The 15,705-nt window shown below is 35.7% G+C and overlaps 1 protein-coding gene across 1 annotated transcript; it reads right to left on the reverse strand.

Annotated features, from left to right (window-relative positions):
- Positions 1-3,936: 3,936 nt before the first annotated feature.
- On the reverse strand, positions 3,937-15,457 carry zgc:152968 (uncharacterized protein LOC564848 homolog). The gene is made up of 16 exons (XM_051123365.1): positions 15,106-15,457; positions 12,200-13,992; positions 11,412-11,498; positions 9,569-9,773; positions 9,281-9,483; positions 9,012-9,152; positions 8,815-8,929; positions 8,635-8,706; positions 7,042-7,182; positions 5,696-5,809; positions 5,543-5,616; positions 5,215-5,319; positions 5,007-5,122; positions 4,792-4,930; positions 4,525-4,645; positions 3,937-4,182 (listed from the first exon to the last, which is right to left on the reverse strand). Exons 1-16 carry the CDS (start codon positions 15,230-15,232, stop codon positions 4,091-4,093), a joined length of 3,645 nt encoding a protein of 1,214 aa, XP_050979322.1. The 5' UTR covers positions 15,233-15,457; the 3' UTR covers positions 3,937-4,090.
- Between the last annotated feature and the right edge of the window lie 248 nt (positions 15,458-15,705).

The raw sequence follows: 15,705 nt of genomic DNA on the forward strand, positions 1-15,705 counted from the left end.
AACAAGTCAAGGATTCTGCAAATATCCTGTTTGAAACATTCTCTTATACAGAACACTGGATCACATCACCCCAAAAAAAAAAAAAAAAAACGGTCATCCAAAATTTCTCTTGCCACTTTTTTTGTGTGAATAGGAACATAACCAAAAGGTTATAAGGTTGTTTTTTATTTCTGCTTCATTTAATTGATTCTAAGGTAAAACGAATTAACCTTTGGTGAGTTTTCAAGGAACGCAACACACTTTAGATTGAATGATTTTTCCTGCGTCATTCAATTAGCCAAACTGAATTCCTGTCTTCAATCAATTAGCATAGTACCACATAGTCATTTGTCTTACAATTAAGACACTGGGTAACAAGTCATTAATTCTGTTTTGAGGGAAGACCTGGTCAAACAAATTGAAAGAAAAGATACAATCTTAATATCTGCTATGCCACTGTAAAATGCTATTTAACCTTATGTATTATAGATAATGGATACTTTAAAAAAAAAATTACATGCTAACATATTTTAATTATCTTTCGAAACACAAAATTAGTTTTGGATTCTGTGATACATGAAAATAACCCTGGTGAAAAAAAACAGCATATGCTGGTAGGTATGTTTTGATGCTGGTTTAAGATGGTCCTTGACCGGCAACATGACCAGCTAAGGACCAGCTTAAACCAGCATCAAAACATACCTACCAGCATATGCTGTTTTTTCACCAGGGAAAAGTTTACAGTTTATATAAAATTTATATAAAATCCATCCATATCTATTATTTTATATGGTATTATATGTAGAATTTTAAATATATTAAACCAATAAATACAAATATTTACTTACGAGATTTATAAATTGCCAAGATTTCCAAAGTTTGTGAAGCTCACCAAAATGGCTGACGAACATCTTCTGTTTGCAACGCGGTCTTCACGAGTTCTCGCGATAAGTGATGTTGAGAACGTGATATATGTTTGTAAAAATTCGGGATGCGTCCGCATCATGGTTGCAGAAAACCCCAGAGAGAGCCTTTATGGCTAGAGAATTACATGGATACGGTACAAAATAGTTAATTTTAAAAAGATTATAGATTAGATGTCATTTTCAAAATGTTCTCCACATATTACAAGAGTTTGTCACCCAGCAATAAGCACTGTTATATGCAATTTACATTAGAAGTTATATGCAACTTTATTAAAACAACATGTATACAAAAATGTTTATATTTATAATCAACTTTTTAAATACATGTTGATATTATACAAGTAAATATAAATGATGAAACATAAAATTGTTCCAATTTCTAATAGTTTTCACATATTTTTACTTCATGTGTAAAATAATGCATTTCTGTATGGGGCTGTAATAAAAGAAATCCAATCACACAGATATTATATTGATTATATGTCTTTGGAAATATTCTGTAAACTAATCATTAATCTCCATGCAAACAGATTTTCCTACATTCCCGGCTGGAAAGGGGAGCATCTGGTTCCTTTCTCTCTGTGCCAAGAGCAGCGTGTTCGTCTGGATGCTGGTACAGTAGTCCAGGGCTGTCGCTGAGGCATTCCCAGCAGCCAGTTGGGCCACGCTCACACAGCTTGTACAGCATGAGCCCAAACGGGCAGCACCAACAGCGCCCTGGCACTGCTCCCGGGCATGTCAGCCCACTGTTTCACCAGCCCTCACACTGGCTTTTCACTGCAGCCACGGCCCTCAAACACCTGTCAAAAGAGTGGAAAGAGTCAAGCAGCAGGTAAAACTCCACCAGGAGCCATTTAAAAGTCAATTCAGAGCAGTAGCCTTGTCCCGGATTCGGTTCTTTTCAGGAATCAGTCCCTTTAGAATGAATTACAGGGATTTTGATTTTGGGTCAGACTCTGAACAATTAGGATATAGAGACTAAGGCCTGATCTAGAACCCCTTCAGGTCTGAAATTACTATTATTGGCATTACGAATTAGGTTAGCTACTAAATTGTGATTATCTACAGCTGGCAAATGATCTGAACATAAGCATAGACCTGAAAAGGAAATTTCCAACTAAAACAGTCATAAATCTTGAATGCTTTGGATCACAGATTTAAGTTTGGTCTCTTTTTTAAAGAAGACACTGGACAGATTATAGATTATTGACCGCTAGGAATACAAGTGTGACCTTTTTTTCAGGATCTATTAAAACTTTTCAGATCATGTCAATGATTTTTATTTCGTTTTTTTTTTTTTTTTACCATTCCAATGGATCTGGATACTAAAAAGCACCACAGTAGGAAAGGAATGGGGATAAAGGTATAAATGGTTTTGCATAAAATGAAATCACTACTGAGACAATTGTGACTTTTTTATCCCAGAATTGCAAGTTAATATCTCGCATTTTTGACTTAACACATAACACACAGTTGGGAGTTAAGTCTGAATTTTGAGATATTAACTCGCAGTTCTGACTTTTTTTTTGGAATTGCGAGTTTATATCCCGCATTCGTGACTTTTTTTCCTCAGAACTGCAAGTTAATCTCTCACAACAGTGACTTTTTTCCCTCAGAATTATGAGTTAATATCTAGCAATTGTGACTTTAACATACAATGGGAGTTAAGTCTGAATTTTGAGATATAAACCCGCATTTGTGACTTTTTTCTCAGAAATTCAGACTTAACTCCCAATTTTGTTATAAAGTCACAACTGCGAGATATTAACTCGCAAATATCTCGCAATTATGACTTTATAACACGCAATTGGGAGATAAGTCTGAATTTTGAAATATAAACTTCCGATTCTGACTTTTTTCCTCAGAATTGCGAGTTAATATCTCACAATTGTGACTTTATAACACACAATAAGTTAAGTCTGAACTTTGAGACATAAACTTGCAATTCTTTTTTTTTTTCCTCAGAATTGTGACTTTATTACGTGCAACGGTTAACACTGAATTTTGAGACATAAACTTGCAATTCGAACTTTTTTTTAATGAGAATTGAGTTTTTTAATGAGAATTGAGTGACTTTTTATATATATATACACACAATTATATATACACACACACACACACACATATATATATATATATATAAATATATATACACACACACACATATATACACACAAATATATATACACACACACACACATATATAAATAAATATATATATACACATATACATATATATATATATATAAACACAAATATATATACACGCACACACACACATACATATATATATATATATATATATATATACATATATATATACACATATATATATATATACATATATACACACAGACATATATGCACACGCGCACATACATGTTTGTTTTTGTGAATTGTGGGGACTTTCCATAGACTTCCATAGTTTTTATACTGACTAAACGATATTGTCTATCCCCTAACCCAACCCTAACCCTAACCCTACCCCTACCCCTTACAGGAAACATGTTTGCATCGTTACATTTTCAGATAAACACCATTTACTATTTTTAATAATTTTTTAACATTGTGGGGACCGGCACATCAGGTTTTACTATCCTTGTGGGGACATTTGGTCCCCACAATGTAGCAAAAACAAGTACACACACACACACACATACAAATTATATATATATATATATAGACAGAGCCACTTCTTAGTCACTTTTGTTCACATTATCTAATGAATAAGACTTCATATGTGTGGTGCTAAGCAGCAGAGTCTTATTAGCTCATTACACATGATTGCACAAACACCTGAATGCCAATTAACACTTGTAGATATGATGCATGATTAAAGAAGTCACATGATGCAGATATTTCTCATTAATGCCTTTTATTTAATTCCCCTTTTCCAGAATTCATTAGAACATTTACTCACACGGTGTATAAGCCCCACACAAAGAAAAAAAAAAAAAAAAAAAAAAAAATTACAAATATACAATTAATAGTGTAAAGGAAAACGAAAAAAAAAAAAAAAAAAAAAAAAAAAATGGTTTATGACCAAATATCAAACACCCATTTATAATAAACAAAAATCACTACACACCCAACCCTCCACACAGATTTGTATGTAAGCAAAAATACCAAATACACTGGTTCATGCCTTGAATGAACAAAGAAAAATGAATAAACTTTATTGAAGGTCACCATCTTTTCACTTTGGAGTCTTCTTTCACCCTCCAAAGCATGAGCTCCATGCATGCCGTGGCATCCTCGCGTGTGTCATGACCCACCACTGTGGCAAATGAAAAATGTGTTTTGTTTGTTTTCTTTGTGAGTAAGAAGCATGAGCTGTTTAGTGTATGCAAGTCATGATGGTAAGGGTCCCCAAAAGACCAGTTTCCCTTCACTACTGACTCAATTAATCCAACAGCACTTTCATGGAAGAGTTAAACACATCTGAATGATCCCTGTGTACTTTACCTCTGAGTGTATGGAAAATGTGCCATGAAAAAAACAAAAACAAAACAAAAAAAAGAAAACATACACCTGGAATCCAGTTAAAAGCTACAGCTTCTGATTCAGTGAGGTTTGTTCATGGTCATTTCTTACAAATGCGATTAACAGGCTAACATACCGCTCTCCTGGATAATTCTCCGGAGATAGTCTGCAGTCAGACTGTTCAGTTCTCTTTTGTGTGGCAGACCCAGACGATGAGGAAACACCACAGAGGTGTCAATCACAGTGTTGTGAATAATCTAAAGATGGCAAAACAACCAAAAGGCAATTCTTAAGAGCTTCTAATGAAAACCACAACCTTAGTTCTAAAGGCCAATGCCAAGGTGACAAGGTTTGCATCGAAATTTCAGCTACAAAACCTTGAGAGCATTCTGTTAGAACTCACTTTGAGAGTGGTTAAGTCATTCTCCAAGCCATGGCCAATTAGAATAGTGTCTGCATTAATAAAGCTCAAAAGCACCGCTTGTACATCACGCAAAGTTGAGTTGGTACCCTTCACATCATCCTCGCTGATGCCTGAGAACCTGAGCAGGATAAAAAGTTGTAGTTTACAACATTTAAATATGAAACTAATTAAAATATTAAATTAATACATCCCACCTGGTATTATAGTCAATGACATCACTATCAGGCCTGACAAAAGAGTCGAAGACGACTTGCAAACCGCTGCTGACCACAGTCACTCTTGCTAGCTCCAGACCGCGAGTCGTGTAACACTGGTAAAACAAGTTTAAATTAATAAAATATCACATTAATGTACCTCCGTTCTTTTTTTTAAATCTTAAATTACGATTACTACAACCCTTACTGTTTGCGTGTCGACCGCAAAGACTCCTGGACATGTTTTGGCCACTGAAGATTGAGGAAGACTGTTCACAAAGCCCTGAAGACTTACTGCGTCATGGACATGAAGCTGTAAACATGTACATTAGAAAATACAGTGAACACTTTTGACTGTAGTCACTGAATAAGGATCATTAGGTTAAAGGCTTGATAAAATGCAACAATATCACTATTGAAAACCCAGGTCAAGGAAAGATCGTAGCATACAGGAGTGGAGACAAAGCAGGTGAAATGCTTTCAGCCCCTCTAACAAAGTATAAGCTTGAGTACAAGTCCAACACAAATCATAATACATTGAACACTTGGCATCCTGGTGACCCAACCGCATTCTCACAGCAGCTGTAGCGCGTCTCAACACCTCCTGGCACTATGAGAGAGCAAAAAAAACAGTAGATAATAGAAAATGCTAGAAATTCACTTTTTGAGACATTCTAAGCTGTTCTTACCTCGATTTTCTATGACTTTTCCATAATGGTAGTTGCACTCCTCTCTGCGGGTGTGCTTTCCACTTTTGTCAACAGAAAATGTTGCTCCACATCGACAGCAGATTCTCTTCAAAGCTGTTACCATTGTATTCATAATTATTTAAAGGCTAATAGCTTCATCTATATCAGTAGTTCCCAAACTTTTTCTGCTGGCCCCCCCTTTTGTAGAATAAAAAAAAAATTCAAGCCCCACCCCCGCATTTACACAAACATAAATAAAACTTCAGAAGGATTTATTTTAAACGTAATTAAAATTCAGTGACAACTTACTGAAAAAAACTAAACAAGGAACTAGTCACTTTTAGAGTAGAAACATTAAAAGTAAAGCATGCAGCTTTACTATGTACTATTTTTTGTACTATGTAACAGCATTCATTGTTTTTTAAACAGAATTTCTCATTTTCTTCTTCACTGTAGTTGCGATCTTTGAAGTAGATTCATCATCTACTTTACGTTTACCTGGCACTTGTTGTCTTTCAAAAACTTGTCCATGCTTAGAGCAGAACTACTATGCGTCATTCATTCATAATTTTACTCGGCTAGCGGCAATTCTCATTTCTGGTATCAATTGCACCATCCAGTGGTCTGTTATTTTACGACAAAAATCGCCACAGCTGATAACAGACAGCTTGCAGCGGGTACTGCGAGTCATCTTGAGGTAATAAAATATGATGAAATTCATATTTTGTGTTAAATTATTTACATATGTGCCAAGTAGCCGTATAATAAACAAGATAATTTCACAGTGGGGTGTTGTATCACCCTGAAAATGTTTCTTTTTACATAAAAATCTAGGGATGTAGCAAGGGATCTAAGGATGTACCAATAAATAAATTCTTGGCTGAAACTGCTTTGTAATAATTTAAATATTTTATTAATATAGTCATTTTGTAAGACTTTTTAATCACAAGCCAATAAAATAACCACATTTATTGAAAGTAACTTTTCTTTGACTAATTATCAAAATAATGTATAGTCCTACAAAGCTATTATTATCAGAGCATGTGATTGCAAACAGGAACAAGTATACATAGAACTTTTCTGTTGGCACGTTATTTGAGCGGTCTTTGTATTTCCGTTGAGCATAAGCGGTACACGAGTGGAGTATTCATATGGGCCGTGAGCAACTCAACGGAACGCACATTCATAGAGCCGAATATTGAGCGGACCGTCACACATTGATCCCCCAGTTTGGGAACCACTGATCTATATTGAAGTTAATCATTTTTTCAATTAAAAATGACTGTAATCATAAAACAAAAACTCCTACAGCCTAACAAGTTACTACTCAAACATTTGAAACTCACGGTCACTTATGGCCTTCTTGGTATCTCCATACTGGATAGCAAAATCAGCTTTATCCTTGTGTTTACGAGGGAAGTTGTTTACCCGCAACATGTCCTCAGATAGAACATGTTCCTTCAGTTGCTCATAAAGAATCAAATCACCTGCATCAATAAAACAAGACACTTACAATCACATACATAAACTAAAGTACACCTGCAATGACATGTAAAAAGAAAAAAAAAAAAAAAACACATTGGGCACAGTTAATTGATCAAAAGTGACAGTAAAAACTGAAAAACATTGTTAAAAAAAAAAAAAAAAAAAAAACGGTTTCTATCTTTTTATTCAAAGAATCCTGAAATGTATCTGGTTTTGGAAACCATTTTTCAACATTCATAAGAAACGCTATATGCAAATTAGCATATTAAAATGATTTCTGAAAGATCATGTGACACTAAAGAGTGAAGCAATGCCTAGCATCTTAGCAATACATAATTATATACAAGTTATTAAATGTTATAAAATATATATAGCTGCATTTATTTAAAAACACAGGAAAACACAGGGGGGAAAGTAACATTGTGAAATATTATTGTGATAAAATAATGTTTTTTCTATTTTAATATACTTTAAAATATAATGCATTTCTGTGAATTACTCCAGTCTTCAGTGTCACATGATCCTTAAGAAAATAATTCTAAAATCAGTTGTGCTGCTTAAAGTTTTTATTTTATATATTTATTTTTAAGTTTTTTTTTTTTTTTGTTTTGTAACCTGTGAAACTTTTTTCAGGGTTCTTTTATGAATAAAACGTTTAAAAGAACAGCATTTATTTAAAATGGTTTTTTTTTAACAATATACACTACTGTTCAAAATGTTGGGGTCATCATTTCTTTCTTCCTGTGACAGAAATCAATACTTTTACTTTCAGCAAAGATGTGTTAAATTGACATCAAGTGATGGTGCAGATTTTCTTTTCTTTTCCCAAAGAATCCTAAAAGTACCACAGGTTCCAAAAAAATATTAAGCAGCACAACTGTTTCCAACATTGATGATAAACCAGTATATAAATTGATTTATGAAGGATCATGGGACACTGAAGACTGGAGTAATGATGCTAAAAATTCAGCTCTGCATCACAGACACAAATTTTAAAGTACATTAAAATAGAAAATTATTTTAAATTGCAAAAATATTTCACAATATTACATTTTTTTTCTGTATTTGTGATAACAAAAAAAACAGCCTTCATAAGTATAAACTTTAAAAAAAAAAAAAAAAAAAAAAAAAAAAAACACACACATTACAAGTTTTACTGATCACAAACTTTTGAATGCCGATGGATAGAGTCCCAATGTATTGATATACATATTAAGTAAACAAATGAATCAATACACAGCAACTCCCTAAAGCACCTTAGTCGGGAAAATGTAAAATCTAGTTTTTAATTACTACCATGTATAAACAGCACAATATGAAAATAGAGTACCGCCTACTGTGCATTTTAATAAACTCTCTAAAAAAAAAAGAAAAAAAAAAAAAAAAAAAAAAAATAATTATAGCGACAGAGGTGAGCACTCTAGTTTGACCCTGAAATGAGAGCCGGCTCTTACCGGGTCCCTGAAGTGCTTGAGTATTTAGTGGTACATTGCCTCTAGACACATGCTGATCTCTCTCACTGGGAGCTGTAAGTACATATAAGGAGGGTGACCTGATAGGAGTGTACAGTGCAGTAAACAAAAGTGGCTGCAGTAATTTGAACAAAAGCACATGCATAAATATAACAAACGTACCTTTGGCAGGCAAGATGTTTTGGTTTTTAAGCCTCTTGAGTGCATTGACAGCTATGCTTAGATACTTGAGCTTATTGATACTGCGGTCATAAACATTTTTTTCTTCTGCAAGAGCCTAGAGCATTGAAATACAGATGCATTGGAAAAACACACATTAGAAAACACAACCAGAGCACTAAATAATCTTACGCACAGACCTTCTCAAACGCATCTTGCACTGTCACAGATGATTTCAGGAACTCCTCCACAAAGAGGTTCACGTAGCGTTGACGAACATCATGTGGCACCTTCGCCCCGACCTCATGACGTACTTTTGCTTTTCGTTTCACACCCATAGCCTATACAATGCATACAAATATTCACATCTTAACAGATTTTAAAAATTAATGTTACAATATACAAAACCTGGGTTGCAGAAAAGGGTCTCAAGAGAAAAACACGAACAGAATAGTAGAGTGAAGTAAACCTTAGCTGGTGTGTAGTTGGCTGGTTGTGGAGGATGTAGAGTTTGTGAAAGCTGAACAGATGGAGGAGGCTGAGGCGGCCGTTGGATGGACACTGTGGTTGGAATTAGTGTCAGAGGTAAAGCGCAATTTCCTTCAGGTACGATAAGGTGCAAGTTTGCCCCCAGCTGTACAGTAGCACCAACCGGAATAATACCAACACAGGCTTGAAAACAAACAAACAAAAGTAAAGACAATTTCTCTAAACTATAACCAATCTGATAAGATAAGGACCTGTGTATGATGCTTACGGTTTTGCACTGTACTTGAATGGATGACATTGGTTGTATAAACCTTCTTTGGAGCAGTGCTTGTCACCTGGGATTGACACCCTTTCACTGCAGCAGTCAAAATGGCTGCCCTTCGTTGGCATAACTGAGTTCTGGAGGGAATGGTCAACTGGGAGCCTCCTTCTCGAAGAGGGACGATAATCTGTGCTTTGCTTTTACTGGCTGGCTGTTAAATAAAGTCAAAAACAGCTTTGTTATACTCCGTATTTGTTCTACCAAAAAAATATCACAACGTTTTGGATTGACTTTTGAAAAAAAAAAAAACCCTGATAGTATATTAATTTGTTGGGGGAAAAAAAAAATGATTTTTTTAAAAGGGAACTCCGTGTATTACTGGTAACACTAATACAATGACCACAGCTACTGAAAGTGCTTACAGATGGTGATGGATACAAGCATAGGCTTAAACCAAATGCCTTCCCATCGATTTTTCCCCAACAAGGAATCTAATCGCCCCCGGCTATCGAGTGAATTGCGCACTGAGAACCTCCTTCAGTGGCTGCGGCATCATGACATGTGTCGGCATGTTTACATCCTGCCAGTATGACATCTAGCATTTCTTGTCTCTGCCATTTGTAAGCTCTTTCAGTAGCTGTGATCTACTAAAAGTCCCAAAGGCATCAGGGGTAAAGTGGAGAGAACAAAGGCGCAGGTCTTTAGGAAGTTTTATTCGTCTACGGGCATCTTCTTATTCTTTTCTCCTCTTATCACTAGGAAAGCAGTGAAGATTTACACGGTTTCTCTTGTTGCCCTTTGCCTGAAAATTATAACCAAAAGCCACACAATATGGCATCGTATTAGTGTTGCGGTAAAAATAGGTAGCGCCAGTAGCTCACTGAGTGCAACCATTTCATGTCATCGAAATAATGGCGCCCCTTCAAGGAGTCCACTTCCAGAACAACAATTTACAGATGTACTCACCCCCTTGTCATCCAAGATGTTCATGTCTTTCTTTCTTCAGTCATAAAGAAATTGCGTTTGAGTAAAACATTTCAGGATTTCTCTTCATATAATGGACTGATATGGTGCTCGAGTTTGAACTTCCAAAATGCAGTTTAAATGCGGCTTCAAACGATCCCAGCGGAGGAAGGAGGGTCTTATCTAGCAAACATTACTTTCATTTTAAAAAAAACACAGTTAAATACTTTAAATCTCAAACGCTCTTCTTGTCTTACTCTCCCTGAACTCTGTGTATTCTAGCTCATGATAGTTTAGGGTATGTCGAAAAACTCTGACCGTATTTTCTCCCTCAACTTCAAAAATCATCCTACATCGCTGCAGAAGTGCCGACCCAGTCTTTGCAAAAATAGTAAAACAGGATATAGGACGTCTGAGTTTTTCGACATACCCTAACTGTCATGAGCTAGAACACACAGAGTTCAGGGAGAGTAAGACAAGACGAGCATTTGACATTAAAAAGGTAAAACTGTATTAAAAATTGTATTATTTTTATAAAAATAACCGATCGTTTTGCTAGAGAAGACTCTTCTTCCTCAGCTGGGATCGTTTACAACCACACTTGAGATCGTTTGAAGCCGCATTTAAACTGCAATTTGGAAGTTCAAAGTCTGGGCACCACATCAGTCCATAACATGGAGAAAAATCCTGAAATGTTTTGCTCAAAAAAAAAATTTCTTTAAGACTGAAGAAAGACATAAACATCTTGGATGACAAGGGGGGTGAGTACATTATAAATTGTTGTCCTGGAAGTGGACTTCTCCTTAAAGAAATAACTTTCTCATCTGTACCAATTTAAATACAATATGTACTTTTCATAATACACAGAGGATGAATCGTCTCATACCTCAAACTTTGCCACATGTGCCACCCTTTTCTTCAGCACTGCTGTTGAATTGGACTTCTGAGTTTCCTGGGTCTCTAATACTTCTTCCTAACAAAAAAAAATAAAAAATACAAGGTGCGTACATTCACCATACAAAACTTTGGGGTTAGTGGGAAAAAAAAAAAAAAAAGATTTAAAGAAAATAACTATATTCAGCAATAATACATTAAATTGACAAAGACAAATCACACTGCACCAACTTCTCACTAACTCACCAAGACATTCCACAGTCTGTCAAAGATTCAACTTATTACATCAACAACAAGTGCTGACCAATGGAAACAAACACAGACAGGGGTAACACACTGATTTAACAAAACCTGAAGAACATGTCTGTTGTTGTTTTTCTGCATCTGTCAGTACAGTGTGAATTGGCCTTGTAATCTTACACTGCTATTATTTTGAATTTTGTTCAATCCTGAGAGAAAAAAAAATAAAAAGTAATATTTAATTAAGCAGGACTACTGTTTTCAACATTTATAACAATAAAAAAAGGCTCTTAAGCTCAAAATCTGTTTATTATTTCTAAAGGATAATGTGATGCTGAAGAATGAGTAAAGGCTGCTGAAAATTCAAATTTAAGTTTTAAGTTAACTTAAAATATTTCAGATAATTACCTTTCTACTGTATTTTTGGTCAGCTAATAAATAAATAAAATACTCCAAATTTATGAACACTAGCGTGGCCACACAACAGAAGATCTACATCAGGAAAAAAATAAATAAAAATACATAATGGTGAATACTTACAGGTGCATCACATTGAACCACAGGACCTTCATTCTGGTTGGCTTCCATGAAGATTCTGTAGCACTCTTCTATTGGGTCTGATTCTGAAAGATCTAAGTCAGAGTACTTTAGCTCCTCATCAGAACTGGAGTCAATTACGATGGCTTCATTATTACTTCCTGCTACTGCTGTGGATGCAAAGGTCTGTGAAGGAACAGGTATTTCACAAGGAACAGGCAATGATGCAATTGATGTCGGTAATTTTTGCTCCACAGTTGTTCTTAGGTTTAGATGACTAGCTGCTGGTGCAAAAACAGTTCCAGTGTCAATCCTTGAAACATATGCAGGTGTATTCTGAACAAATGGTTCAACAGGACTTTTTGGAACAGTTAGCCAAGATGTTTCAGGCAGGTTTTGAGAGTGTGAAGCACATCTGTGCTCTTCTACCTTAGGTAAGGATGAAGGAAAGGATTGAGATGAGACCATGGGAAAGTACTGCTGAAGTGCTTGATCTTGCAAAATCTTGTTAGAAGAAATAACTTCTGACTTTTGAGTATAACTTGAAATGTCAATTTGTGGTTCTGCCACAAAAGTTGCATCTTGTACAACAACTGCAGAAGATTGTGAAGAAACACATTCATCTCCATAAACAGAACTTAAAGGAAGAACATCTTGATTGCATTTGATCCTCTCACTCTCACTTTTCAGATTGTCTAGACATGTAGAAATGTCATCCAGAACATTCTCCATGTTGTGAGCTTTTTTCTCTTTTTGTGTAGCGAACGCTTCCATACTGAGATTTGTAGACTTAACTGCTTCAGCCACAGGTTCTTCTGTTAGATCCTCCAGAAAAGGTTTGGTTTCTTTTATAGAGTTCATTGCAGTCATTACCTGTTTATTTAAGGGCCCTTCATTAGGCTCTTTACCACCTTCAGCTGGGACATCGCTAATAGGGCATAATCTGGGTAGTTCCTTAGTTGTAGTTCCAAACTGCTTTGAAAGCTTATGTTCATCTTCTAGAGGTGACACATCAATGACAAGTTCCCCTTCAGAAGACTCCTGTTCTTGTGGGATCATCACAGGTTTCACAGATGTTGTATGATTTTCTTGGTCACCCACTCTGTTTTTAATTTCATGACTTGGAAGTCTATCAGAAGACAAGGTTTCCTTGCACTGCCTGGGTTTTGTTTGGGCATTTGCAAGAAGATCATTATTAACTGCACTATTCCCCTCAGGTAAACGTGGTGTACTCTTGCCTTTCTGTTTGGCTCTGCGTTTTCCCTGGTCTTTTGCTGAAGGTGGAATGTCAATGACCAAGGTACCTTCATCATCAGAGTCAACAAAATGACAGGACACAGGTTGAATGCTTTTTCTTGTTCGGTTATTCTTCAGGCTATGTTCAGCATCCGCCTTATCAGTTGACTTTAGTTTACAGTCTACTGAGCTGCTAGAAAGCAAGTCTGCTGAGAAATTGGAACAAGGGTCATATTCCAAATCGGTCTTGGGTCTGGCACGATCAACCACATACTTAAGACCACTGGTTGAGTGTTTGTATTTCAAATGGTTTCCATTCTGGTCTTTACCCTGACTGTTAGTGGTTCTCAAATATTTATCAGAACAAAGACCTGCACTATCTGTCTGGGCAAGCGATTGCGATGTCTGATACCGAGACAGTCTTTTTTGTTCTTTCTCCACCTCATACTTTACTGCCTCTATTTCTTTGTTGATCCTCTCCAATTCCTCAAGGCAAGCATAATTGTCTTCAGTAGTGTGAGAAGCTCCATTGCCAGAAGTGACTTCAGGATCTCCAAAATCTAAATATGAAGCAGAGAAAAACTTTTACCATTAAAAACCCAAAAACAATACTTTGAAGCGCACAGCAGATGTTTTTCCACCCCTTTCATTAGTTATCTGTCCATGCTGTGATGGCAGAACTCAAAAAACTTCATAAGTGAGTTTGGAAATATAAAGTGTTTGCACTTGTGTCAAGGTTTGGTCAGTTACTATTTGCATGGCCCTGTTGAAAAAACTAAACCACAAAAAAAAAAAAAAAAAAAAAAAAAAAAAAAAAAAAAATGTGTGGAAATCATATAGAGAAGGAAAGGGTGCAATATTTTGACAAACTAAAGTTAATACGTAGTAAAGATAGGTACCAGCAATATTAATTAAAATATTACCCTAATAGTTCCCGGAAATGGTAAACACGAATGTTGACACGATTCTTGCCCTGGAAATCCTGGTTCAGTTTGGCCAACCACAAACGCCTTTTGTTCCTCAGACAGTCTTTTTGTACACTTACTTGTTATAACTTTTGGCAGTCTATACTTCAAATGTTTTTACCTGTCCGACCAATTAGTACAGCCCAAAACATGACAGTAATTGACCATTTTCAGCAGCAATAATTAGCAAAAAATGCAAATTTCGTTCGGTTCAAGAATATTTAGGTAAGAAAACTATGCATATGAGTGGAAAATCATGAATGAGAAAAAGAGAGCTTTACTTTGTTTTATCAAAATGTCAGTGTAATAAAAATGCACCGTAAATCAACTAACTGTTAATTGTATTGGCGTAAAACATTTTTTTATATATATTTCTGCAGTTTCATGACATAAATCTAAGGTCTTACATCTAGAAATTCCATTAATTTCTAGGAAACGGTTATTTTTAGATCGTCTAGTTCTAAGAATCAGTTAAAAGTTAACGTTACTCAGCAGTTTTTTTTTTTTTTTTTTTTTTTTTTTTTTTTATGTGATGGCACCATTGTGTTAGCATTGCATTTTAACTTTACATTAGTGATTGAAACTCGCACATTGCCTATTTTTTGCTCCATAGTGAACGGTTCGCGAGTCAACAACGCGTCTATCACAGCGCATGTAACGTAGTTTCCAAACCTTATTTTAAAATAACAGTTAATCAACTTCACTTACCTGTCGTTGTCATTTCGCCAGACCTATTATCTTTACCGTGATTGTACAAGCAATAAGGTCGCTTGCATCGTCCCAATTGAAGGAAGGGACAATCAATTTCATCGAAGAGAGCTGTGGAAGGAAACATAAGAGCTTTCTGCACACGAAATACCGTGTTATTCTGTGAACTGTTGGATTGTCAGTATAACGCAATTTCTCTATCTTTTGTAGAGTTCAGCATCTGTGACACGAAAAGATTTGACAACATTTTTCAAAAGTCTTTTGAGAAGATAGAAAAGAGGACAAAGTCGGTATGAGGAAAAGTATCTGCTTTCAACAAAAAGTATGTAGTATTTGTGAAACTGGGAAGGACTTTAGCAACGTCAGCGGCTGGTAGTGTTTTAATTAGTCCATCCTCAGGTGTGGCTGATTGGTCTTGAAGCGAGGTTTGATTTGTGAACGAACAATTCTTTTGAGCCGAATCTTTTCAATGAATCGCTTGATTTAAAGGTATAGTTCACCCAAAAATGACAATTCTGTCACCACTCAACCTCACGTCGTTCCAAACCAGTAAGACCTTCATTCGTCTTCGGAACACAAATTAAGATGTATTGTATGAAA

The sequence above is a fragment of the Labeo rohita genome, chromosome 1 (assembly GCF_022985175.1).
Source record: "Labeo rohita strain BAU-BD-2019 chromosome 1, IGBB_LRoh.1.0, whole genome shotgun sequence".
In the NCBI taxonomy this organism is placed as follows: domain Eukaryota; kingdom Metazoa; phylum Chordata; class Actinopteri; order Cypriniformes; family Cyprinidae; genus Labeo; species Labeo rohita.

Bases quoted from the DNA above. Each gene is read 5' to 3' on its own strand.
- zgc:152968 (XM_051123365.1), bottom strand. From the start codon at position 15,232: ATGTTTCCTTCCACAGCTCTCTTCGATGAAATTGATTGTCCCTTCCTT. The intron at 13,993-15,105 runs GTAAGTGAAGTT...CTTCATATTTAG, and splicing joins TGGCGAAATGACAACGACAG to ATTTTGGAGATCCTGAAGTC. The intron at 9,774-11,411 runs GTATGAGACGAT...TTTATTTAACAG, and splicing joins CACATGTGGCAAAGTTTGAG to CCAGCCAGTAAAAGCAAAGC.